Source organism: Delphinapterus leucas, chromosome 8 (genome assembly GCF_059928025.1).
Source record: "Delphinapterus leucas isolate spDelLeu-1000000601 "Yukka" chromosome 8, BTC_Dleu_Yukka2, whole genome shotgun sequence".
Classification (NCBI taxonomy): domain Eukaryota; kingdom Metazoa; phylum Chordata; class Mammalia; order Artiodactyla; family Monodontidae; genus Delphinapterus; species Delphinapterus leucas.
Genome location: NC_143136.1, coordinates 97,205,989 through 97,227,989, shown reverse-complemented (window position 1 = coordinate 97,227,989; position 22,001 = coordinate 97,205,989). Strand labels below are relative to the sequence as shown.

The following is a 22,001-nucleotide window of genomic DNA, read 5'->3' as shown; positions in this document are numbered from 1 at the left end:
TTGCTATCTCTTCTTTTAGTGCGGGGCCATCTGGAGGCTCGGCCACCTCCCTTGACCTTCGCTCCAACCCAGCCACCCACGCCCGCTTCCCTCTTCTCCTTCCACCGCGCCCCACTTCCCTTCTTCCCACCTCCGCTCCTCCCTGCCGCCCCAGCCGCACCTCCTCCGCGCTCGGTGCCCAGCGCCGCCAAACCACCCTAGAGGCGGACCCTCCCGCGGCCGCCTTTGCGCTTCCGTGACGTAACCCGCGCGCCACCGCCCTCAGGCCGTGGGGCAGGGCCGCAGGCCAGGCTGGCTGGCCGGGCCCGGGGGCGGGGCCGGGGGCGGGCCCAGGGCGGGGCCTGGATCCAGCTCCAGGCCTTCGCGGCCATCGCTGCCTGCGCGGTTCCTCGCTCTCACCCGCTCCCCGCCCTCACGGGCCGAGTGGAGCCGGGTGGCGTCGGCAGCCTAGCCCCGAGGGGCACCGCGGCTTCAGGGGCTGGGCCTCCAGCGCAGCGCAATGTCAGGCGCCGCGACAGCCCTGTGAGTCCGAGGCCGCGGCCGTGGCCCTGGGCGGCGGCGGGTCCGGGCCGTCTCCGCTCATGGTGCCGCCACGACACCATCGCGGGGCAAGAAGGCCAGGTAGGTAGGCACGGGAGGCCCGCGAAATCACCCGGCACCGAAGCCGGGATCGAGGGTCCACCAACAGCCCCACCTCCAGCCTCCAGCCTTTGGTAGCAGCCGACGTGCTTTGACCTAAACGGCAACGGTGTCTGGGGAAGCTGCCTGGGCGCCGCCGCTTCAGGGCTTTACTCGCCTACCCAGGGGAGGCGTCACCGGCTTAACTTTTTTTTTTTTCCTCCGAAAAAGGAAGATTCCCTTTAACAGCTGTTTCCCCACCCATCTCGTGAATGACTATTTAGAGCTAAAATAAGTGGACAGGGGTGGGTGGGGAAGCCTGGAGGATCCTTTCCCTTTACCACGTGAGGTGCTTGGAAACGTGCCGTCGAGACTCACAACAAATCCCTTCCTCTCACATCACCCAACTCCGCTCGAGATCGGGGACGGAAAAGACACTTAGGAACAGGCGCGTGTCTAGACGCTGTCCCGGGAGTGGGTACCTCCGGAGAGAGGCACGGAAGGCGAATGCAGTTCTGTATTTATGAAACTCGGAGAAGCTAGTTTTCAGTAGCTAACTATTCTTAAATATGCCGTTTGTTGAATACTGCTTTTTTTTTTTCTTCCCTGTACCATGTTCTTTTCTGAGTATAATTAGAAATACACAACGGATAACATGGAAGTCTAGAGGAAAGTGTCAGTTATATTTTACACACTTTGATATTCTTTCATTTGCTTTCATTTGGAAGGTGAAGAGTGAAAAAGAGCTTAGGAATCTTATGTTGAGTGGTTGATGTTTACATAAGCATTGTTTTGTGGTGGTTTTTAGGTGCGCTGAGTTTTTCACCTCCGTTTAGACTCAGATCTGACCAGTTTTCAGGCGCTGCTCTTGAAGACCTCAGAAAGGCCTTTAAAATAAGGTAAATGACACACCTTTTTTTTTTTTTACCTGTATGACTTTCAACCTGAACGTTAGCTTAACAAGTGTAAGATATTTCTGTTATACTAATTTTCTCATTTTTATGGTTATTTAAAAAATATCTCCTCTAATGTGATCTGTATTTTCACGAAACAGACTGCAAATGGTGTGTGTATTTATCATGAACCGAATGAATTCCCAGAGCAGTGGCTTCACTCAGCGCAGGCGAATGGCTCTTGGGATTGTTATTCTCCTACTTGTTGATGTGATATGGGTCGCATCCTCAGAACTTACTTCGGTATGTAATTCTTGTCTAGGAATTATGTTGCGTTATAGAAATATTATTATTGTTATAGTATCTCTCGTCATTACTATCTCTCATCTTAAAGCAGTATTTTGAAGATTGTTGAATTATTTATCTTTTCTTTGATAATGAATTAGTATCAATTCAAGTTGAAACTGAAAGGATACTCTTTTTGTTGCTTCATACAGTTTTCTTATATCTTTTAGGGAGGTTATTTAGAAAATGAGGTACATTTTCTTAATATTTGTGGGTGTTTCTGTTGTTTTTTTCCTAAATTAATTTCTTTCTTTTGAAATACTATCTTCTAGTGGAACAGCCATCTAGGATGCGAATCCATTTGTCACCATTTAGTAGAAAGTGAGAATGCTTTAGGACAGATGAGTGAAAGTGATCTGAGTTTTCATGTACAGGGCACTATCGTACACATACATGCGTGCATGGACATTTATATGTTTGCCGATTCAAACATTATTATGAAGTATATGTATACAGTGATTGCCTTTAGTTAAATTTTATGTTGTTTTTATTGATGACCTGTCGGTAGTAATGTGGTATTTTGAGTTCACAAGCTAGTTTTTCTTTCAACTTGTACAGGTACTTTATTCTGTTTGGCTAATGATCTCTGTAAAAACCTATTTTCAGAAGTTACTGCATTTCAACTTACATGTTGCTATCTTAAGGCAAAAGGAAGACTAGCATTTATAAAATGAGCTTAAATCTCAAAAGAAGCAGTGTGATACTGCTGGTCATCTCACATGGTAGCTAAGTAAATAGTTGACATTGACATTGTATCCGATGAATGAATAAATGTTTAGCCTTTTTGGACTTAGGCTCTGGAATACAATAGGCCATTTATTTTTCACTTTTCCACAGCCTTTTTAGTTTTTAGATTAACACTCTGTAGTTTAACTACAAAGAACCCTCCTTAATGTTGACAGGGAAATAAGCCTATCTTTAAAATTTTATTTTAGTTTTAAATAAATAGTTTGTTTTTTATTTATCATGTAATAAAATTTAGGACAAAAGAGCACCTGATTAAATTATAATTTAACAATCCATATCTAAGCAAAGAAAAAACAAAAAACCCAACATCAAACTTGTCCCTATTTTTGCAAAAAGTAAAACCTGTTGATAAGAGGATATTTTATAATTTGGTTATCCAGGAGCATATGTAATGTGTCTAATTCCTCAGCCACATATGCTCTTCAAACTTAAGATATACTATGTATTTCAAAATTGAAAATCAGTCTTCTTATTGTGGAAATTTTCTGACATATACAAAGTAGAGAGAATGGTGTAATGGATCTTCACATACCCATCACTTACCTTTAACAGTTATCAAATTTTGCCAATAGTTTTTTTAATAGATTTATTTATTCTATTTATTTATTTTTGGCTGTGTTGGGTCTTTGTTGCTGCACGCGGGCTTTTCTCTAGTTGCTGTGAGCGGGGGCTACTCTTTGTTGTGGTGCGCGGGCTTCTCATTGCAGTGGCTTCTCTTGTTGCGGAGCATGGGCTCTAGGCACGCAGGATTCAGTAGTTGTGGCTCGCGGGCTCAGTAGTTGTGGCTCGTGGGCTCTGGAGCACAGGCTCAGTAGTTGTGGTGCACGGGCTTAGCTGCTCCGCGGCATGTGGGATCTTCCCAGACCAGGGCTCGAACTCGTGTCCCCTGGCTTGGCAGGCGGATTCTTAACCACTGTGCCACCAGGGAAGCCCCAAATTTTGTCAGTCTTATCAACCCCTTCCCAAACAGTTTTTCTTCCAGTGTTTAAAGCAAATTCTAGCTACCTGTCATTTCACCTATAAATTCTTTCATATTCATCCAAAAGGACTTCTAATTTTGTAAATATAATTACCATGCCATTAATATATCTCACAAAATCGATTATAATTCATTAAAATCATCTGATATTCAAATTTCCCTGATTGTCGAGGACATCTTTTTAGGTTAGGATCTAGTCAAAGATCACACATTACATTTGTTAGAACTTTTAAGTCACTTTTAGTCCTTAACTGTATTCCCTCCCTTTCTTTTTTTTTTATTTGATTTGTTGGAGAAATTGGATCATTCTTCCTGTAGAATATATCACACTGTCGTAGTCCATTTGGGCTGCTACCGTAACAGACTACCGTAGACCGGGTGGTTCAAACAACATTTCTTACAGTTCTGGAGACTGAAAAACCCAAGATCAAGGCGCCAGGAATTTTGATGTCTGTTGTGAATCGCTTCCTGGTTCTTAGATGGCAGTCTTCTCACTGTGTCCTCACAAAGCATAAGGGGCAGGAGAGCTCTCGGGAGTCTCTTTTATATGGAACTAATCTCATTCATGACTTAGCCTCGTGACCTAATCACATCCCACAGGCTCCTGCTTCCTCACACCATCACATTGGGGGTTAAGATTTTCACCTAAGGGGATACAAACATTAAGTCCACAGGACACACGTTCTGGATTTGGCTAATTACTTCCTTGAGATGTCATTTAGCTTGCTCCTTTGTCTCTTATTTCTTGTAAAATGGTAGATGTAAAGTCTTGATTTGATTTAGGTTCAGTTTTTAGGAAAAAATGCCTTGGTGGTATTGGGTACTTCCTTGGACATCACAACATGAGGCCCATAATGTCTGCAAGTCTTACTTTGGATGATGCCAATTTGAGCACTGTAAGTTCCTCATCAATCTTTAGGTAGTGGTTGAATATCCATATAATTATTGCCCAGATAGAGTATTTCACTAGGGTTGTAAAATGGTGATTTTTCTAAGGGTCGTTCCTTCTGCTTATATTAGCTAGAATTCTTTAAGGAGAACTTTTCCACAACTACTCTGGTTATCCTGATACACGGGTCATATAGGAAAGGTTGGATAAATCTTGATTCTTTCCCTTTATTCATTTTTTTCCCCTTTATTCATTTTAAACTAATGTTGCCTAGCAACTTCCGGAAGTAACCATTGAGGATTTTTTGTATATCATTATACATTTATGGATTTTTGTATATTTGATGTGTTTTAAGCAATTGTGGTTATTATCCTTTTTTTTTTTTTTTTTTTTTGCAGTACACGGGCTTCTCACTGCTGTGGCCTCTCCCGTTGCGGAGCACAGGCTCCGGACGCGCAGGCTCAATGGCCATGGCTCACGGGCCCAGCGGCTCCGCAGCATGTGGGATCTTCCCGGACCGGGGCACGAACCCGTGTCCCCTGCATTGGCAGGCGGACTCTCAGCCACTGCGCCACCAGGGAAGCCCAGTTATTATCCCTTTAGATACTTAAACTGCCCTATCTGTGGCCAGTGGGAGCCCCTTTAAATTCTCTCCAGTGTCCTTTCAATATTACCCCATTAATCTTTAACATCCTGTTTGCCTTCTGGCACAAGATGCCCCAGACTCATCTCATACATTCCTGTCCCATACTTGGATTTAACCGTTTCTTCAAAGGCCTGTGTTTTTTTTGTGTGTGCAAGATGGTACAGATCATCACCTGGATTCTAGAGGTGCTCATTCCTTCTGGGCTATCCTTTTTTTTTTTTAATTGTATTTATTTTTTTTATACAGCACGTTCTTATTAGTTATCTGTTTTATACACATCAGTGTATACATGTCAATCCCAATCTCCCAATTCATCACACCACCACCACCACCACCCGCCACTTTCCCCACTTGGTGTCCATATGTTTGTTCTCTACATCTGTGTCTCTATTTCTGCCCTGCAAACCGGTTCATCTGTACCATTTTTCTAGGTTCCACATACATGTGTTAGCATAGGGTATTTGTTTTTCTCTTTCTGACTTACTTCACTCTGTATGACATTCTCTAGATCCATCCACCTCTCTACCAATGACCCAATTTCGTTTCTTTTTATGGCTGAGTAATATTCCATCGTATATGTGTGCCACATCTTCTTTATCCATTCATATGTCGATGGACACTTGGGTTGCTTCCATGTCCTGGCTATTGTAAATAGAGCTGCAGTGAACATTGCGGTACATGACTCTTACTGAATTATGGTTTTCTCTGGGTATATGCCCAGTAGTGGGATTGCTGGGCCGTATGGTAGTTCTACTTTTAGTTTTTTAAGGAACCTCTGTACTGTTCTCCATAGTGGCTGTATCAATTTACATTCCCACCAACAGTGCAGAAGGGTTCCCTTTTCTCCACACCCTCTCCAACATTTATTGTTTGTAGATTTTTTGATGATGGCCATTCTGACTGGTGTGAGGTGATACCTCATTGTAGTTTTGATTTGCATTTCTCTAATGATTAGTGATGTTGAGCATTCTTTCATGTGTTTGTTGGCAGTCTGTATATCTTCTTTGGAGAAATGTCTATTTAGGTCTTCTGCTAATTTTTGGATTGGGTTGTTTGTTTTTTCATATTGAGCTGCATGAGCTGCTTGTAAATTTTGGAGATTAATCCTTAGTTGCTTCATTTGCAAATATTTTCTCCCATTTGCAAATATTTTCTCCCATTCTGAGGGCTGTCTTTTTGTCTTGTTTATGGTTCCCTTTGCTGTGCAAAAGCTTTTAAGTTTCATTAGGTCCCATTTCTTTATTTTTGTTTTTATTTCCATTTCTCTAGGAGGTGGGTCAAAAAGGATCTTGCTGTGATTTATGTCATGGAGTGTCCTGCCTATGTTTTCCTCTAAGAGTTTTATAGTGTCTGGCCTTACATTTAGGTCTTTAATCCATTTTGAGTTTATTTTTGTGTATAGTGGTAGGGAGTGTTCTAATATCATTCTTTTACATGTACCTGTCCAGTTTTCCCAGCACCACTTATTGAAGAGGCTGTCTTTTCTTCATTGTATGTTCTTGCCTCCTTATCAAAAATAAGGTGACCATATGTGCGTGGGTTTATCTCTGGGCTTTCTATCCTGTTCCATTGATCTATATGTCCGTTTTTGTGCCAGTACCATACTGTCTTAATTACTGTAGCTTTGTAATATAGTCTAAAGCCAGGGAGTCTGAGTCCTCCAGCTCCATTTTTCTTTCTCAAGATTGCTTTGGCTATCCGGGGTCTTTTGTGTTTCCATACAAATTGTGAAATTTTTTGTTCTAGTTCTGTGAAAAATGCCATTGTTAGTTTGATAGGGATTGCGTTGAATCTGTAGATTGCTTTGGGTAGTATAGTCATTTTCACAATGTTGATTCTTCCAATCCAAGAACACGGTATATCTCTCCACCTGTTTGTATCATCTTTAATTTCTTTCATCAGTGTCTTATACTGTTCTGCATACAGGTCTTTTGTCCTCTTAGGTAGGTTTATTCTTAGGTATTTTATTCTTTTTGTTGCAGTGGTAAATGGGAGTGTTTCCTTAATTTCTCTTTCAGATTTTTCATCATTAGTTTATAGGAATGCAAGAGATCTGTGCATTAATTTTGTATCCTGCTACTCTACCAAACTCATTGATTAGCTCTAGTAATTTTTTGGTAGAGTCTTTAGTATTCTCTATGTACAGTATCATGTCATCTGCAAACAGTGACAGCTTTACTTCTTTTCTAATTTGGATTCCTTTTATTTCTTTTTCTTCACTGATTGCTGTCTGGATTCTGTTTGCTAGTATTTTGTTGAGGATTTTTGCATCTATATTCATCAGTGATATTGGTCTGTAATTTTCTTTTTTTGTGGTATCTTTGTTTTCTGGTAGTATCTGGTTTTGGTATCAGGGTGATGGTGGCCTCGTAGATTGAGTTTGGGAGTGTTCCTTCCTCTGCAATTTTTTGGAAGTGTTTGAGAAGGATGGGTGTTAGCTCTTCTTTAAATGTTTGATAGAATTCACCTGTGAAGCCATCTGGTCCTGGGCTTTTGTTTGTTAGAAGTTTTTTTTGTTTTTTTTTTTGTTTTTTTTTTTGCTGTACGCGGGCCTCTCACTGTGGTGGCCTCTCCTGTTGCGGAGCATAGGCTCCGGACGCGCAGGCTCAGCGGCCATGGCTTATGGGCCCAGCCACTCCGTGGCATGTGGGATCTTCCCGGACCAGGGCATGAACCCATGTCCCCTGCATTGGCAGGTTGACTCTCAACCACTGCGCCACTAGGGAAGCCCAAGTTCCTCTTTTATAGCTGTTAGCAGTTCCCTTATGTATTGTGTTGCTCCTTTGTTGGGTGCATATGTATCTATAATTGTTATATCTTTTTCTTGGATTGATCCCTTGATCATTATGTACTTCCTTCCTTATCTCTTGTAACATTCTTTATTTTAAAGTCTATTTTATCTGATATGAGTATTGCTACTCCAGCTTTCTTTTGATTTCCATTTACATGGAATATCTTTTTCCATCCCCTCACTTTCAGTATGTATGTGTCCCTAGGTCTGAAGTGGGTCTCTTGTAGACAGCATATATATGGGTCTTGTTTTTGTATCCATTCAGCAAGCCTGTGTCTTTTTGTTGGAGCATTTAATCCATTCACGTTTAAGGTAATTATCGATATGTATGTTCCTATGACCATTTTCTTAATTGTTTTGGGTTTGTTTTTGTAGTTCCTTTTCTTCTTTTGTGTTTCCTACTTAGAGAAGTTCCTTTAGCACTTGTTATAGAGCTGGTTTCGTGGTGCTGAAATCTCTTAGCTTTTGCTTGTCTGTAAAGCTTTTGATCTCTCCGTCAAATCTGAATGAGATCCTTGCAGGGTGGAGTAATCTTGGTTGTAGGTTCTTCCCTTTCATTAGTTTAAGTGTGTCATGCCACTCCCTTCTGGCTTCTATTTCCTTTCCCATGTTAGGGAAGTTTTCGACTATAATCTCTTCAAATATTTTCTTGGGTCCTTTCTCTCTTCTCCTTCTGGGAACCCCTATAATGCGAATGTTGTTGCGTTTAATGTTGTCCCAGAGGTCTCTTAAGGCTGTCTTCATTTCTTTTTATTCTTTTCTCTTTATTCTGTACCACAGCAGTGAATTCCACCATTCTGTCTTCCAGGTCACTTATACGTTCTTCTGCCTCATTTATTCTGCTATCGATTCCTTCTAGTGCAGTTTTCATTTCAGTTATTGTATTGTTCATCTCTGTTTGTTCTTTAATTCTCTTAGGTCTTTGTTAAACATTTCTTGCATCTTCTCGATCTTTGCCTCCATTCTTTTTCCGAGGTCCTGGATCATCTCCACTGTCATTATTCTGAATTCTTTTTCTGGAAGGTTGCCTATTTCCACATCATTTAGTTGTTTTTGTGGGATTTTATCTTGCTCCTTCATCTGGTACAAAGTTCTCTGCCTTTCCATTTTGTCTGTCTTTCTGTGAATGTAGTTTTCCTTCCAAAGGCTGCAGAATTGTAGTTCTTCTTCCTTCTGCTGTCTGCCCTCTCTGGGTTATCATTTTTTTCTAGGCCTTTTCAATGCACATAACTAGGTTTTTTGGGTTTTTTTGGAAACAAAAATTATGAGTTCATTCTGATATTTTCAATTTAAATGAGGATTACAAGGATCTACTGTATAGCACAGGGAACTGTATTCAATATTTTGTAATAACTTATAATGGAAAAGAATCTGAAAAAGAATATATATATATGTACATAAAAAACTGAATCACTTGGCTGTACACCTGAAAGTAACACAACACTGTAAATCAACTATAGTTCAATTTTAAAAAATCAAACAGAAAAAAACAATGATTACAGGTTGTTGTATAACTTCCTAATAACATTAAACTTCATGCAGTTTTCTTCATACCCCATACTGTTTCATTGCCTCCCTTTATGCTATTTCCTCTGTTTGGGCCTTCAGGTACAGATCAAGAATAGCTTCTTTTGGGAAACTTCTGTAACGTTCAAACTGGTCCATCTTTCTTTGGTACTGCCATGGTACCCTGTATCCCCCTATCATGGTATTAGCACATTACACTGTGTATTCTTCATATCTATATCTATGTCTGTATATCTGTATCTGTATCTATAGATCTCCTCTCAGGAAATCCTGTCTTATTTTTCCTTAGCTGCTAGTATAGATACTGTTGCATAGTGGGTTTTCAGTGAATATTGAACAAAAGTTGTTTTGCAAGTTGTTGCTGCTTTGTTTTGGAAATATTATCCTTTGTATGCAAGGCAAATACAATATTCAGAAATGAATTCAAAATATTTTTTTAATCCCTTTTGATCTTTCCCTTCCAAATGAACTTCTAGAGTTAAAAATCATGTAATAACTGTATTTTATTGGAAATGAGTAATAAGGTTTGTCTCATAGTTTCTGTAACTTTTTCCTCCACAGTATGTTTTTACTCAGTACAACAAACCATTCTTCAGTACCTTTGCAAAAACATCTATGTTTGTTCTGTACCTTTTGGGCTTTATAATTTGGAAGCCATGGAGACAACAGTGTACACGAGGATTTCGAGGAAAGCATGCTGCTTTTGTAAGTTTAAAATTTTAAGTGTTTGTTGGAGTGGGGGTAAATTTTTTCAAACTATTAGTTTTTTGAAAAACAGTCAGATTTTAACTTGTTCTTTAAATGAGTGAAGATAGCATGATGTAAGAAAAACTTGCTTTTGTCCATACTTTTAAATTTACTCTTCTAATCAGCTTGGCATCAGAATGTTTTGTGAGAAGTCAGAGGTACATAATCACTTTCTTTCCCTTACCTCATGACACGCTCTGAGTTGTTAAGACTTACTTAACTAGTCCAAATCAATTAATGTGGAGAAGTTGATGGAAGATAAAGGATAAGAAGAATATCTAGAGTCTGTGGTCATTTGCAGATCAAATAAATATCATCTAATTAGCTGTAAAGTTGATTGTAGAAGCAAACTAATTCAAAGTTTATATGTTAAAATGAAAACATATTTCAGGGCATATTTCAGATGTTTGGCTAATCAAATTATATTCCATCATTAATGTCACATAAAATGCTTGTTTTTAAGTTTTGAAAGAAATGGCAGTTTATGTAGTGATGTACCTTCCGTGAAGTAGAAACTGAATTTTTGATAATGAAGAATAAAACTCTCTTTTTTTTTTTCTTTTTTACACATTTATTTATTTATTTATTTATGGCTGCGTTGGGTCTTCGTTGCTGCGCGCGGGCTTTCTCTAGTTGCAGTGAGCGGGGGCTACTCTTTGTTGTGGTGTGCAGGCTTCTCATTGTGGTGGCTTCTCTTGCTCTTGTGAGGAGCATGGACTCTAGGCACATGGGCTTCAGTAGTTGTGGTATGCGGGCTCAGTAGTTGTGGCTCCCAGGCTCTAGAACACAGGCTCAGTAGTTGTGGCACATAGGCTTAGTTGCTTTGCAGCATGTGGGATCTTCCCGGGTCAGGGCTTTAACCTGTGTCCCCTGCATTGGCAGGTGGATTCCTAACCACTGCACTACCACCAGGAAAGCCCATAAAACTCTTTTTTACATTAATCCTTTTCCTTTTTTTTTTCTTTTTTAATTCTTTATCCTCTCTCTTTTTAAAATTGTGGTAAAATACACATAACATCAAATTTACCATTTTAACCATTTTTTTCTTTTCCCCAATTGTTTTTTTAATAAATTTATTTATTTTTATTTTTGGCTGCGTTGGGTCTTTGTTGCTGCACTCAGGCTTTCTCTAGTTGCAGCGAGCAGAGTCTACTCTTCATTGCAGTGCATGGGTTTCTCATTGCGGTGGCTTCTCTTGTTGCGGAGCACAGGCTCTAGGTACGTGGGCTTCAGTAGTTGTGGCATACAGGCTCAGTAGTTGTGGCTCACGGGCTCTAGAGCACACGTTCAGTAGTTGTGGCACACGGGCTTAGTTGCTCCACGGCATGTGGGATCTTCCCGGACCAGGGCTTGAACCCGTGTCCCCTGCATTGGCAGGCGGATTCTTAACCACTACGCCACCAGGGAAGTCCCTTCACTTTCTCTTTTGTTGTAATTCAATAGGAATGTCTTTGTACACATCTGTAGTTATTTACTTAGGATAAATTCCTAAAAGTATAATTGCTGGATAAAACAGTAATGTCATTATATAGCTTTTGATTCCTTTTGCTAAATTATCATCTACAATAATTGCACCTGATTCATGTCTGTTAGCAGTGCATGAGATTGAACTGTTAGCAAAACCCTAATGCTTTGCCAATATGATAGGTAGACAGTGGTATCTTGTTTAATCTGTGTGTTTTTGGTTAGTTTTTCATATATTTGTTGCACAGCAGAATTCTTTTGTGAGTTGTCCATATCTTGTCCATTTTTCTACATTGACTCTTTCTTACTGATTTATAAGGGTTTTTTAAGGGCATGGGCTTCTGGTGTTTGAATCTTGTTCTGTCACTTGCTGATTGTGTGATCTTTAGCAAGTTATTTAACCTCTTCAAACTTTAAGCAGGGATAAATGATAGGGTGGTTGCGGGTGTGAATAAAAGCATACTTTTACAGCACTAGCACACTGGTTCTCAAAGTGGTCCAGTGTCTGAACCCATTTAGGGGATTCTTGAGGTTAACACTGTTATCATGATAATGCTAAAATGTTATTTGTCTTCTTCACTAACCCACCCATCCTCTCTCTGGTGATCTGAAATGTTATTATAATATTGTGAAAAGAGCTTAAGTTCAGAGTTAGACTAAACTGGGCTTTAATCCTAGTTCTGTTACTTAGATGAAATTTCTTATCCTCAATTTCTTCATCAATAAAATAAAGATGATAATACTTACCTTACATGGTTGAGTACTTGGCATTAGCTGCTGTTATTATTAATAATGATTATAGGGCTTCCCTGGTGGCGCAGTGGTTGAGAGTCTGCCTGCTAGTGCAGGGGACGTGGGTTCGAGCCCTGGTCTGGGAGGATCCCACATGCCGCGGAGCGGCTGGGCCCGTGAGCCACAACTACTGAGCCTGCACGTCTGGAACCTGTGCTCCACAACAAGAGAGGCCGCGATAGTGAGGGGCCCGCACACCGCAATGAAGAGTGGCCCCCGCTTATCACAACTAGAGAAAGCCCTTGCACAGAAACGAAGACCCAACACAGCCAAAAATAAATAAATAAATTAATTTTAAAAAAAAGTAACAAATGTTCAAGTACAATTGGTGTCTTTAAAAAAAAATAATGATTATAAACCCTTATAGGTCTGCTCTGGATTTTTGGTTCTGTTCCTTTGAGCTGTGACTCACAGTAGTTCTACTTTATTTCATGAGTTTAATTGAATTTTATGTCTCATTATTTGTAGTTTGCAGATGCTGAAGGTTACTTTGCTGCTTGCACAACAGATACAACTATGAATAGTTCTTTGGTAAGTGTTTCTTCTCTCCTCAGGAAGAGAGCGGGTGGAGTTGACCATGGCGGGAAGGACTGAAATAGCGTTGATAGCACCACAGCTATATTAAAATAAAAATATATCTCAATGTTGGCTGCTCTCCATGAGAGTTGTAATTTGGTACTTTCTTAGAGATACCTGAGACCTAAAAGTAAGCAATTCAGCCACCTCTGGGGAGAGAAGGGAATAGGAAATTAGTTAAGGACTGAAAATAGTAAAGGAAGTCCTTTGTCCTTTGTTTCTTACCAACTTTGTCACTTCATGTTTGTTATTATATTATTACCACTTAGAAACAAATACATTTACTTGACACTGAGACTCTATAAGCAGTTTGCTTATTCATTTCACAAATTTTTAAGAGCACTTAATGTATGTTAAACACTTGTTCTAGACTCTCAAAATACAGCTTATGTTCTAGTGTGTGAGAGTGTGTGTTCAGGGAAGGGAGGGAGACAGATAATAAGCAAGCATATGAAGGAATTATCAGTCACTCTATTTAAGCATTTATTATCTTGTTGGAGAGAGAGTATGTAAAAATCTATTCTTTTTACACCATTACTAAGGCGTCTCTTTAAAATATATTATTCCAAATGTGGCATTCTATCTGAGAAAAATTTTAAAGTCAACTCTAAAATTTAATAACCAATTTATGAAGCACTAGCTTGGTGACCTTACTGACAGTACAGTTTTTTGTTTCTCTGACTTTTAGAACTACAGTTGCTTGCAAGGTAGCTTACCGGGTGCTGTGAATGGTTTGTGAAGCTTAGAGAAAATTTCATTTCTTTTCTCTGGGATCCTAAGCATCAACAAGACTAATTCCCTGGTGGTTCAGTGGTTAGGACTCTGCGCTTTCACTACCGAGAGCGTGGGTTTGATCCCTGGTTGGGGAACTAAGATCCTGCAAGCCTTGCTGTGTGGCCAAAAAAACACAAAAAACAAACAAACAAAAAACAGAAAAAAACAAAAACAAGACTAATATCAGTTGTCTCTATCAGTGTAGAAGACAGAGTTGAGATGGCAGCCTACTCTTCTACTATTTTTTTCTATTATCTGTAAGATGGACACGTCAAATTGTTCTAGGCCAAATGCTATGATGAAAAGTTCAATGCAACAATGAGACTCCATCTATTTCCAAATCCTATTGTCTCTTCATTTACTGAATATTTTTCATTGGCAGAGTCTGTATCAGGAGTTAAAGATAAATTAAAGAAATAAAAAATACTTTATGTTAATTTAAGAAACAGCCTTGTTTCTTAAATTAACAGAATTGTGCCTTAAATACAGATCATCTGAAGAACATTTACAAAAACATTTGGGGGATTTAGAACCACTTAAAAATGTAGACTTTTAGAGCATGGTTAGACAAACCTGGCTTTAATTCTGTTGTCTACCACTAGATTATTTTATATCACTGAGGACAGAGACTTTGTCTCTATTCGCTCTTATATCCCTAGGACCTAGAACAGCACCTGACATAGTAGAAGCTCAATATGTATATGTTAAAAGAATGAATGAAAAGGAATGGGAGATAATCTGTTAGCTGAGAGAGGTCTGTTTTTATGACATTTAAAAATTAAATATCATAATGTGCCAGTGCTGTGTGATTACATTTCTAAGCTTTAAATTGATTCTTTCCGTCATTGTACTTGGGTGGATCATTTCAGTTTCCTGTATAAGTCTTGAAAATGCATTTTGGGAAAATTATGCTGTATAAACATGGTGGTGAACAGTCCTGTTTTGGGTGGTATCTGTGTCTATATACCATCCACTTAAATTTAGCCAGTATGTCAGCTATTATACTTGTTTATATTTGTTCCTGTTTTTGCTGCATTCCAGAGTGAACCTCTTTATGTTCCTGTGAAATTTCATGATCTTCCAAGTGAAAAACCTGAGAACACAAACATTGATACTGAAAAATGTAAGCAAAACTTAGAATTTCATAACTTAGAAGTGGGTGGAAGTTTTAGCTTCATTCAAGCCATCCCAAAACTTAGTGGTTCTGTGGGTTGCCTGGGATCACCTGGCAGTTCTTCTGTTCCATGTGGTGTTGGCTAAGCCTGTAGTTGTCCAGTTGACTGGACGTTTTTATTAATTCAATGGAAATAACTTCCAAATACCAGAAATCTCTATGGTGTTATTATGTATATATAGATATATTTATTAATGAACAGTATCCTCTTCAACCAGGCCATCAAAGACCTTGATAGCAAATTACTGGAGTTTTCCTGGTTCTTTGAACATGGTAAAGAATGCCAGCTTCAATGTAACCCACAGTATTCATCCATGATATTCTCTTTCAAGGAATGGAACTACAGAAGAATGTTCTGTGTGCTTGACCAGGAAAATAATTCTCATAAATTGGATATCTATGAGGAAAAATCCAAATAAACTTTTACTATAAATGCTAAAATAATAATCATACTCTAATCCTGAACCAGGCAGTTGTTTGAAACTTTGTTGAATATTGGTCTCATTTTAAAACCTTCAAATTTTTTTATAGATGGAAACATTTTTCCCACCAACTCTTTTGAATGAGCAGAGCTGTCCCATGTAATAATTTAACTGGTTTTTTTTTTTGACTGTTCAAATATGATTATAGATGGGTTAAATAATATGCATTTATAAGTAAATTAAAACTTGTGACATTTTTTGGATGCAAGGGGAAACATTTAATGATTTTATACTTTACTTTTCCTTTCAAGCTCCCAAAAAGTCTCGTGTAAGGTTTAGTAATATCATGGAGATTCGACAGCTTCCATCAAGCCATGCATTGGAAGCTAAGTTGTCTCGCATGTCATATCCTACCGTGAAAGAACAAGAATCCTTACTCAAAACTGTGGGGAAACTAACTGCAACTCAAGTAGCAAAAATTAGCTTTTTTTTTTGCTTTGTGGTAAGTCTTCTCTTTATTATATGTTTGGAATTTGACTTTTAAGACAGTAGACATACCAACAATATAGTATTAAAGTTTAAGACTATTAGGTTGCTTTAGTCATGACTTTAAACTCTGTTATCTGCTATCATAGGGAAATTAGAGTGTTAAAAGTAATAAATACTAGGCATATGTAAAAGAATTCAATAAATACTATACACTACAACCACTCATGTATATTTAGAATTTGACATTGCCTCATGGTCAGAATAACGAATAGAGTTATTTCACACTATGATATATACAAGCACTAGTAAATGTCCAGATAAGAGTTTGCATTGATTGCATTAATTTCTTCAAATAAGTCCTTTTGAGGTTTTATTTTAAATTCATATAAATGTGGTCAAATATTTTATAAATACTCATAGTAAACATTTTTTCATTGTTTCTTATAATATTGTTTATGGCTTCTTAATTATTTTAATATAGAAACAAAAATATGCTTAATGTTTCAATAAAATATTCATATAGCAAATAAAATATTATTTTGGGCTAATCTGGGATTAGATAACTTGTCTGAGTTAGTAAACTCTGATTTACAATTAAAAAAATGAATTTCAGTGCTCTTTTCTGTATGTATCATTGGAAGTAGACTATTCCAAGGTGGTTTAGTATGGGCCTTTAAGGTTCAAATTTATACTGAGCATTTTAAACCACTAGGTAATACAATGCTAATGTCAATATTATTAGCCTGATAAAAAGATTTTTTTACTTTACAGTTTTGCCTCTCATATTTACTGCATAGCCAATTTTTCACCATCCTCTAACTGAATAACCTCTGTTTTAGTGATACCTTGATTAATATATTCAGGAGTACAAATAAAAGAATCTTCGGGAGTTGTAATATGATAATTACATATGTAATAAAGTTAATTTAAAGGCTCATATATTTGGATTATGCTATTGTGATTTCAGTTTGCTTGTTTTAAATAAGGCAAGACTAAGATTTATTAATTATATCTCCTAATTTTTAAAGGAGACTTGAGGGGAAACACGATAAAAGGATCTATAAAGTAAAAGTTTAAAAAGGAGGGGTGGATAAGAGCCAGACTAAACAGATAATGTCTGTGTAGGGTGCAAACCGGCTGTGGAATGGGTTGATTATATCAGGAACTTCCACTGAAAGAAAGAAAGAAAGCACACAATTCATCTCTAGACAAATGGGCAGAAAGGAAAAAAGGAAAACTTCCTGAGTTACACAGTTTGTCATCTATTGATAAAATAAACTTTTCCTAACTCAAAACTGAGAGAATATATTTCATAGGTTCTTACGTAGAAAGGCACTATTCTGTATAGCAGATTTACAGGTAGATACGTACAGATAACAGCCTTTTAGAAAAATTGTGGTAAAATATACCTACCATAAAACTTACTGTTTTGACTATTTTTAAGTGTACAGTTCACTGGCATTAAATACATTCACACTGTTTTGCAACCATCACCACTGTCTATCAGCAGAACTTTTTTCATCTTGCAAAACTAAAACTATACCCATTAAATGACAACTTCTCTTTCCCACCTCCCTAGCCCTTGACAGCCACCGTTCTACTTTCTGTCTCTGTGAATTTGACTGCTCTGTGCACCTCATATGAATGGAATTATACAGTATTTTTCCTTTGGTGACTGGCTTATTTCACTTAGCACAGTGTCTTTAAGGTTCATCTTTGTAGCATGTGTCAGAATATTTTTCATTTTTAAGGCTATGTAATATTCCACTGTATGTATATACAACATTTTGTTTATCCATTCATCCATTGATGTACACTTACGTTGCTTCCACCTTTAATAGTCTTTTTTGAAAAATCAACCTTAAGTAAGTTATAAGAGCAGGGAGCTGTGTTAATCTTAAGTAAAGGCATTTCTGTAGAAAGTCAGAGTAATATAGTCCAGGTATATATCTTTTTAGAAACCTGACTTCATAGAGTGATAAGCTTGGATGAGGTCTAGAGCAATGCTGTTCAATAGAAATATAATGTGCAAATGCAGGTCACATACGTATTTTTAAATTTTCTAGTAGCCACATTAAAAAAAAGAGAGAGAAACAAGTTACTTTTAATACTATATATATATATATTTTTTTTTTGATTAATTTATTTGGTTGTGTTGGGTCTTCATTGCTACGCGCGGGCTTTCTCTAGTTGCGGCGAGTGGGGGTTACTCTTTGTTGCAGTGCGGAGCTTCTCATTTTGGTGGCTTCTCCTGTTGCGGAGCACGGGCTCTAGGCACGTGGGCTTCAGTAGTTGTGGCATGCAGGCTCAGTAGTTGTGTCTTGCGGGCTCTAGAGCGCCGACTCAGTAGTTGTGGCACACGGGTTAGTTGATCTGGGGCATGTGGGATCTTCCCAGACCAGGGCTCGAACCCATGTCCCCTGTATTAGCAGGCAGATTCTTAACTACTGCGCCACCAGGGAAGTCCCTTAGTACTATATTTTTATTTAACCCACTATATGTAAAACACTTCAAAATATTATCAATATAAAAATTATTGATGAGATAGTTTACTCTTTGTACTAAAATCTTCTAAACGTTTCAATTTTTAAGCATTTCAATTTCTATTTCATTTCAATTTCTGTTTCTGTTTCATTTCAATTTCAGTTTTTATTTCAATTTCTAAACATTTCAATTCAATGTAGCCACATTTCATTTGCTTAGTAGTCACATGTGGCTAGTGGCTAATGTATTGTACATTGTAGGTCAAAAGGAGTTAATGATTACTGTATTTGCCAGTCCTTTAATTCTTGTCTCATTAGGACTTATGGTGTTTTAATTTTTTCTGTAAGATGTAATTTAGGTCATACAGGCTTTTATGCTAATTTTAAAATGAATCATCACTCATGAAATAATGAAATACTATATAAATTATTTGTGACAGCTTAATTATTAGTAAGTGGTTGTCCTCAACTCTGGAATAATGAAAGGAAACATTGTAAAGATAATTTTTACCCGAGGGCAGTTGAGATGGTCTTCTTTTGTGATGAGGCTGCCTTGGGTTTGAAAGCCAGAGAATGGAGTTTGGGGAGAGCTGGAGAATGGGAAGATCTTTCTGGAAAGAGTTCATAGCTAATGATGAGTAGTTATACTCTTTGGATTCCTGCAATCTAAGTTGTCTGTTTTTATTTCTTTATCTCACATTAGCAGAGACCAGTAAGATTGTTTGGAAAATGAGCACAGGATTTAAGTATTAAAGTGGTAAGGAAAGTGGGTCAAGAAAGCTAAGTACCACCCCACAAGCATGGCCTATTCTTGTAGAGAATCTTCAAAAGATAATTAAGGGCAGAATCATCTGCTGCTTTTTTCTTGCGGTACGCGGGCCCGTCACTGTTGTGGCCTCTCCCGTTGCGGAGCACAGGCTCCGGATGCGCAGGCCCAGCGGCCATGGCTCACGGGCCCAGCCGCTCCGCAGCATGTGGGATCTTCCCGGACCGGGGCGCGAACCCATGTCCCCTGCATCGGCAGGCGGACTCCTAACCACTGCGCCACCAGGGAAGCCCTCTGCTTCTTTTTTAGCACTTCAACTGCAAGCAGATTGTGGCCCCTATTGTCATATATATTTGATATTGCCCATCTTACCAGTTGCTAACCTCATTTTCTTATTTAGATAGTCAAGTGAAATTAGGAAGTCAGAGGACTACAGATGGAATCAGAGTCTGGCTTTAGCTTTGAGTACAGTGTATACTGAATGAAGACTTCTAGACACTCAGCCATCTGCTGCCTCCTAGCAGTAAGATCTAGCTCTAAGATCATGTGTCTATACTGCTTCTTTGAAATATAAATGCTAATAACTATACTTCTCACTTAACTACAAGTTCTGAGAGATATCAAGAGATGTCCCTCCCTTAATAGAGACAAGTCATTCTCCAGTAGAATATGATTATCCAGTCAGTCTGTTTAAGTAACAGAAAACAGTTAGACAAGCAGTTAATTTACTTTGACCCAGCAATCTGCTTCTTAGTATATACTACATTAGGGGCACTCATGCATATATGCCCCAGGAGGCATATGCTAGAATATTCTTGGTAGCCTTGTTTGAAATAGTCAAAAAGTGTTCATCAACAGAAAAATGGATGAGTTGTGGTAAACTGTATTAGATTATCTGATAGCAGTAAAAATAATGAACTTTGGATGCACGCACACACACACACACACACACACACACACACACACACACACACCAGGCTTCATCAAAAGAGGTCCTATTTCTTATTCTCTAAATCAAAGTAGGCACAGGGTTGGGAATATAAGAATAACCTAGCCTAGACAAGCAAAAGGGAAAAAAGAAAAAAAATCCTCATAGCTGGAAAACTTCCTTCATTATATTCAAAGTTATGAGACCTCTTTATATTATGTCTCAAAACTGAGAATCAGAGAAACAATCACAGTTAGCCAGTAAATTCACAATTTCTTGGACACTTAAAAATTTCCAAAGTGAATATAACCTTTTGTCTATCGATCTGGCTAGTTCCATCCATCCCCTTAGGCACCACCTTGTTCAATCGATTTCTCATCATGTTATATTCATCTGTACGTATTTCAATGTTTGAGAATTCCCCCCAACCTAAATTTGATTTAGATAAACTTAATAGAGTACTATCAGTGCTTGGATAAAGCAAATTTCAATGTTGATTTGATATTAAATTTACCCTAATTTTTAAAAAAGCCTGACCAGTGCTAATTTTTAACCAACTGTTGTTAATTTCTTAAGGGAAATTGGATAGCAAAGATATTAGGTCTGATATAAATGTTTGTCTTCTTTTTGGGCCTGTGACTTTTCAGTACAAAGCAGATTTTAGAACTTATGATAGCAGTATTTAGAGGGAGAAAAAAAGGAGGGGACTATAAATTATAATGACAAATATAAAAAGTCATTTATTAGGTTTCACTTTATTTTCTATTTCTTTAGTGGTTTTTGGCAAATTTGTCATATCAAGAAGCACTTTCAGACACAAAAGTTGCTATAGTTAATATTTTGTCCTCAACTTCTGGTAAGAAATTTGTCTTCAAAATCTGTATTATAACTCAAGACCTATTTCTGATATATATGTGTACATATACATATATTTTTATCTTGTTTTAAATTATTTCATTCTTTCTAATGTGTATTGGTATAACTACTATTTAATCTTTAACTTTTGTGCCATAGCCTTGTGCTATTTATATTCCTTCCAATACTTTACAGTATTTTTTATACAACAATATATTAAATTTTTATAGGCTGACTCTGTATTGTAGCTATCTTTCCTTTCACATATTCTTTCTTTCTAAAGATCTTTTTTTCAACCCTTTGGCTAAATGTAATTGCTTATTTCATAACTATAATTTGCCCTATGAAAGGTGTTTTATTTTTAAAATTGAATCACCTTCCAAACCTGGAAGATAAAAAAAGTATTTTTGAAGCTGTAAAAATAACTTTAGTTCACATGCTTGATTATGATGAGGTCAGAATGTTACTCTGAATGCTCAGTTTAGCTCTCTTATTAGTTTTAAAATAAATAGGACTGTACTTGATCTGTACTGTTGAAATAAACATGGTTTCATTTGGAGGCTGTTTTTATGTGTGATCTCTGAACATTTCAGCCTAGGTAACTGCAGTCTTATTCTTAGTCATTTAAAAATGACAAAAATTAGTTTAAAAGTTAGGTGTCTAATTAACTTATTTAAACAGTCAAGTTGGTATTAAATAATTTTGACAGTATTTAAGCTAATGTATCTTTTTTTTTATCCTTTTCTCTCCTTAGGACTTTTTACCTTAATCCTTGCTGCAATGTTTCCAAGTAACAGTGGAGATAGATTTACTCTTTCTAAACTATTAGCTGTAATTTTAAGGTAAGAATATAGTGTAATAGCTAGTTTATTCTGCTTAAAAATGCAATGTTTAAAGCATTTCTGGTAATGATAGACAATAGTTTATATTATAATATACTGTATAGGCAAAGATAGATGAGGATGAAAGGTTTTAAAGGGACATTATGCTACTCAGCTCTGCATCACATCCTTGGCTAGTTTTTGAAACCTTCCTGGGGAGGGTAAGTGGAGGGAGGACCCCAGAGCAGCTTTGGTTCCCGTTCATGCGACTGTGG

The 22,001-nt window shown here is 37.8% G+C and overlaps 1 protein-coding gene across 7 annotated transcripts in view; it reads left to right on the top strand.

Annotated features, from left to right (window-relative positions):
- The first annotated feature begins 356 nt into the window (after positions 1-356).
- The window catches only part of SLC35F5 (solute carrier family 35 member F5), a 280,557-nt gene continuing 258,912 nt past the window's right edge, over positions 357-22,001 (top strand). For 6 of the 7 annotated variants that reach the window (XM_089916890.1, XM_089916889.1, XM_089916888.1 and 3 more), the window contains exons 1-9: positions 357-621; positions 1,427-1,517; positions 1,673-1,814; positions 9,997-10,140; positions 12,907-12,969; positions 14,830-14,911; positions 15,696-15,886; positions 20,825-20,906; positions 21,660-21,747. In XM_089916890.1, the coding sequence (XP_089773016.1) occupies positions 582-621; positions 1,427-1,517; positions 1,673-1,814; positions 9,997-10,140; positions 12,907-12,969; positions 14,830-14,911; positions 15,696-15,886; positions 20,825-20,906; positions 21,660-21,747 (923 nt within the window). In that variant the 5' untranslated portion in view covers positions 357-581. The remainder of the gene's footprint in view (positions 622-1,426; positions 1,518-1,672; positions 1,815-9,996; positions 10,141-12,906; positions 12,970-14,829; positions 14,912-15,695; positions 15,887-20,824; positions 20,907-21,659; positions 21,748-22,001) is intronic. The other variant, XM_022590659.2, reaches the window with a different exon arrangement.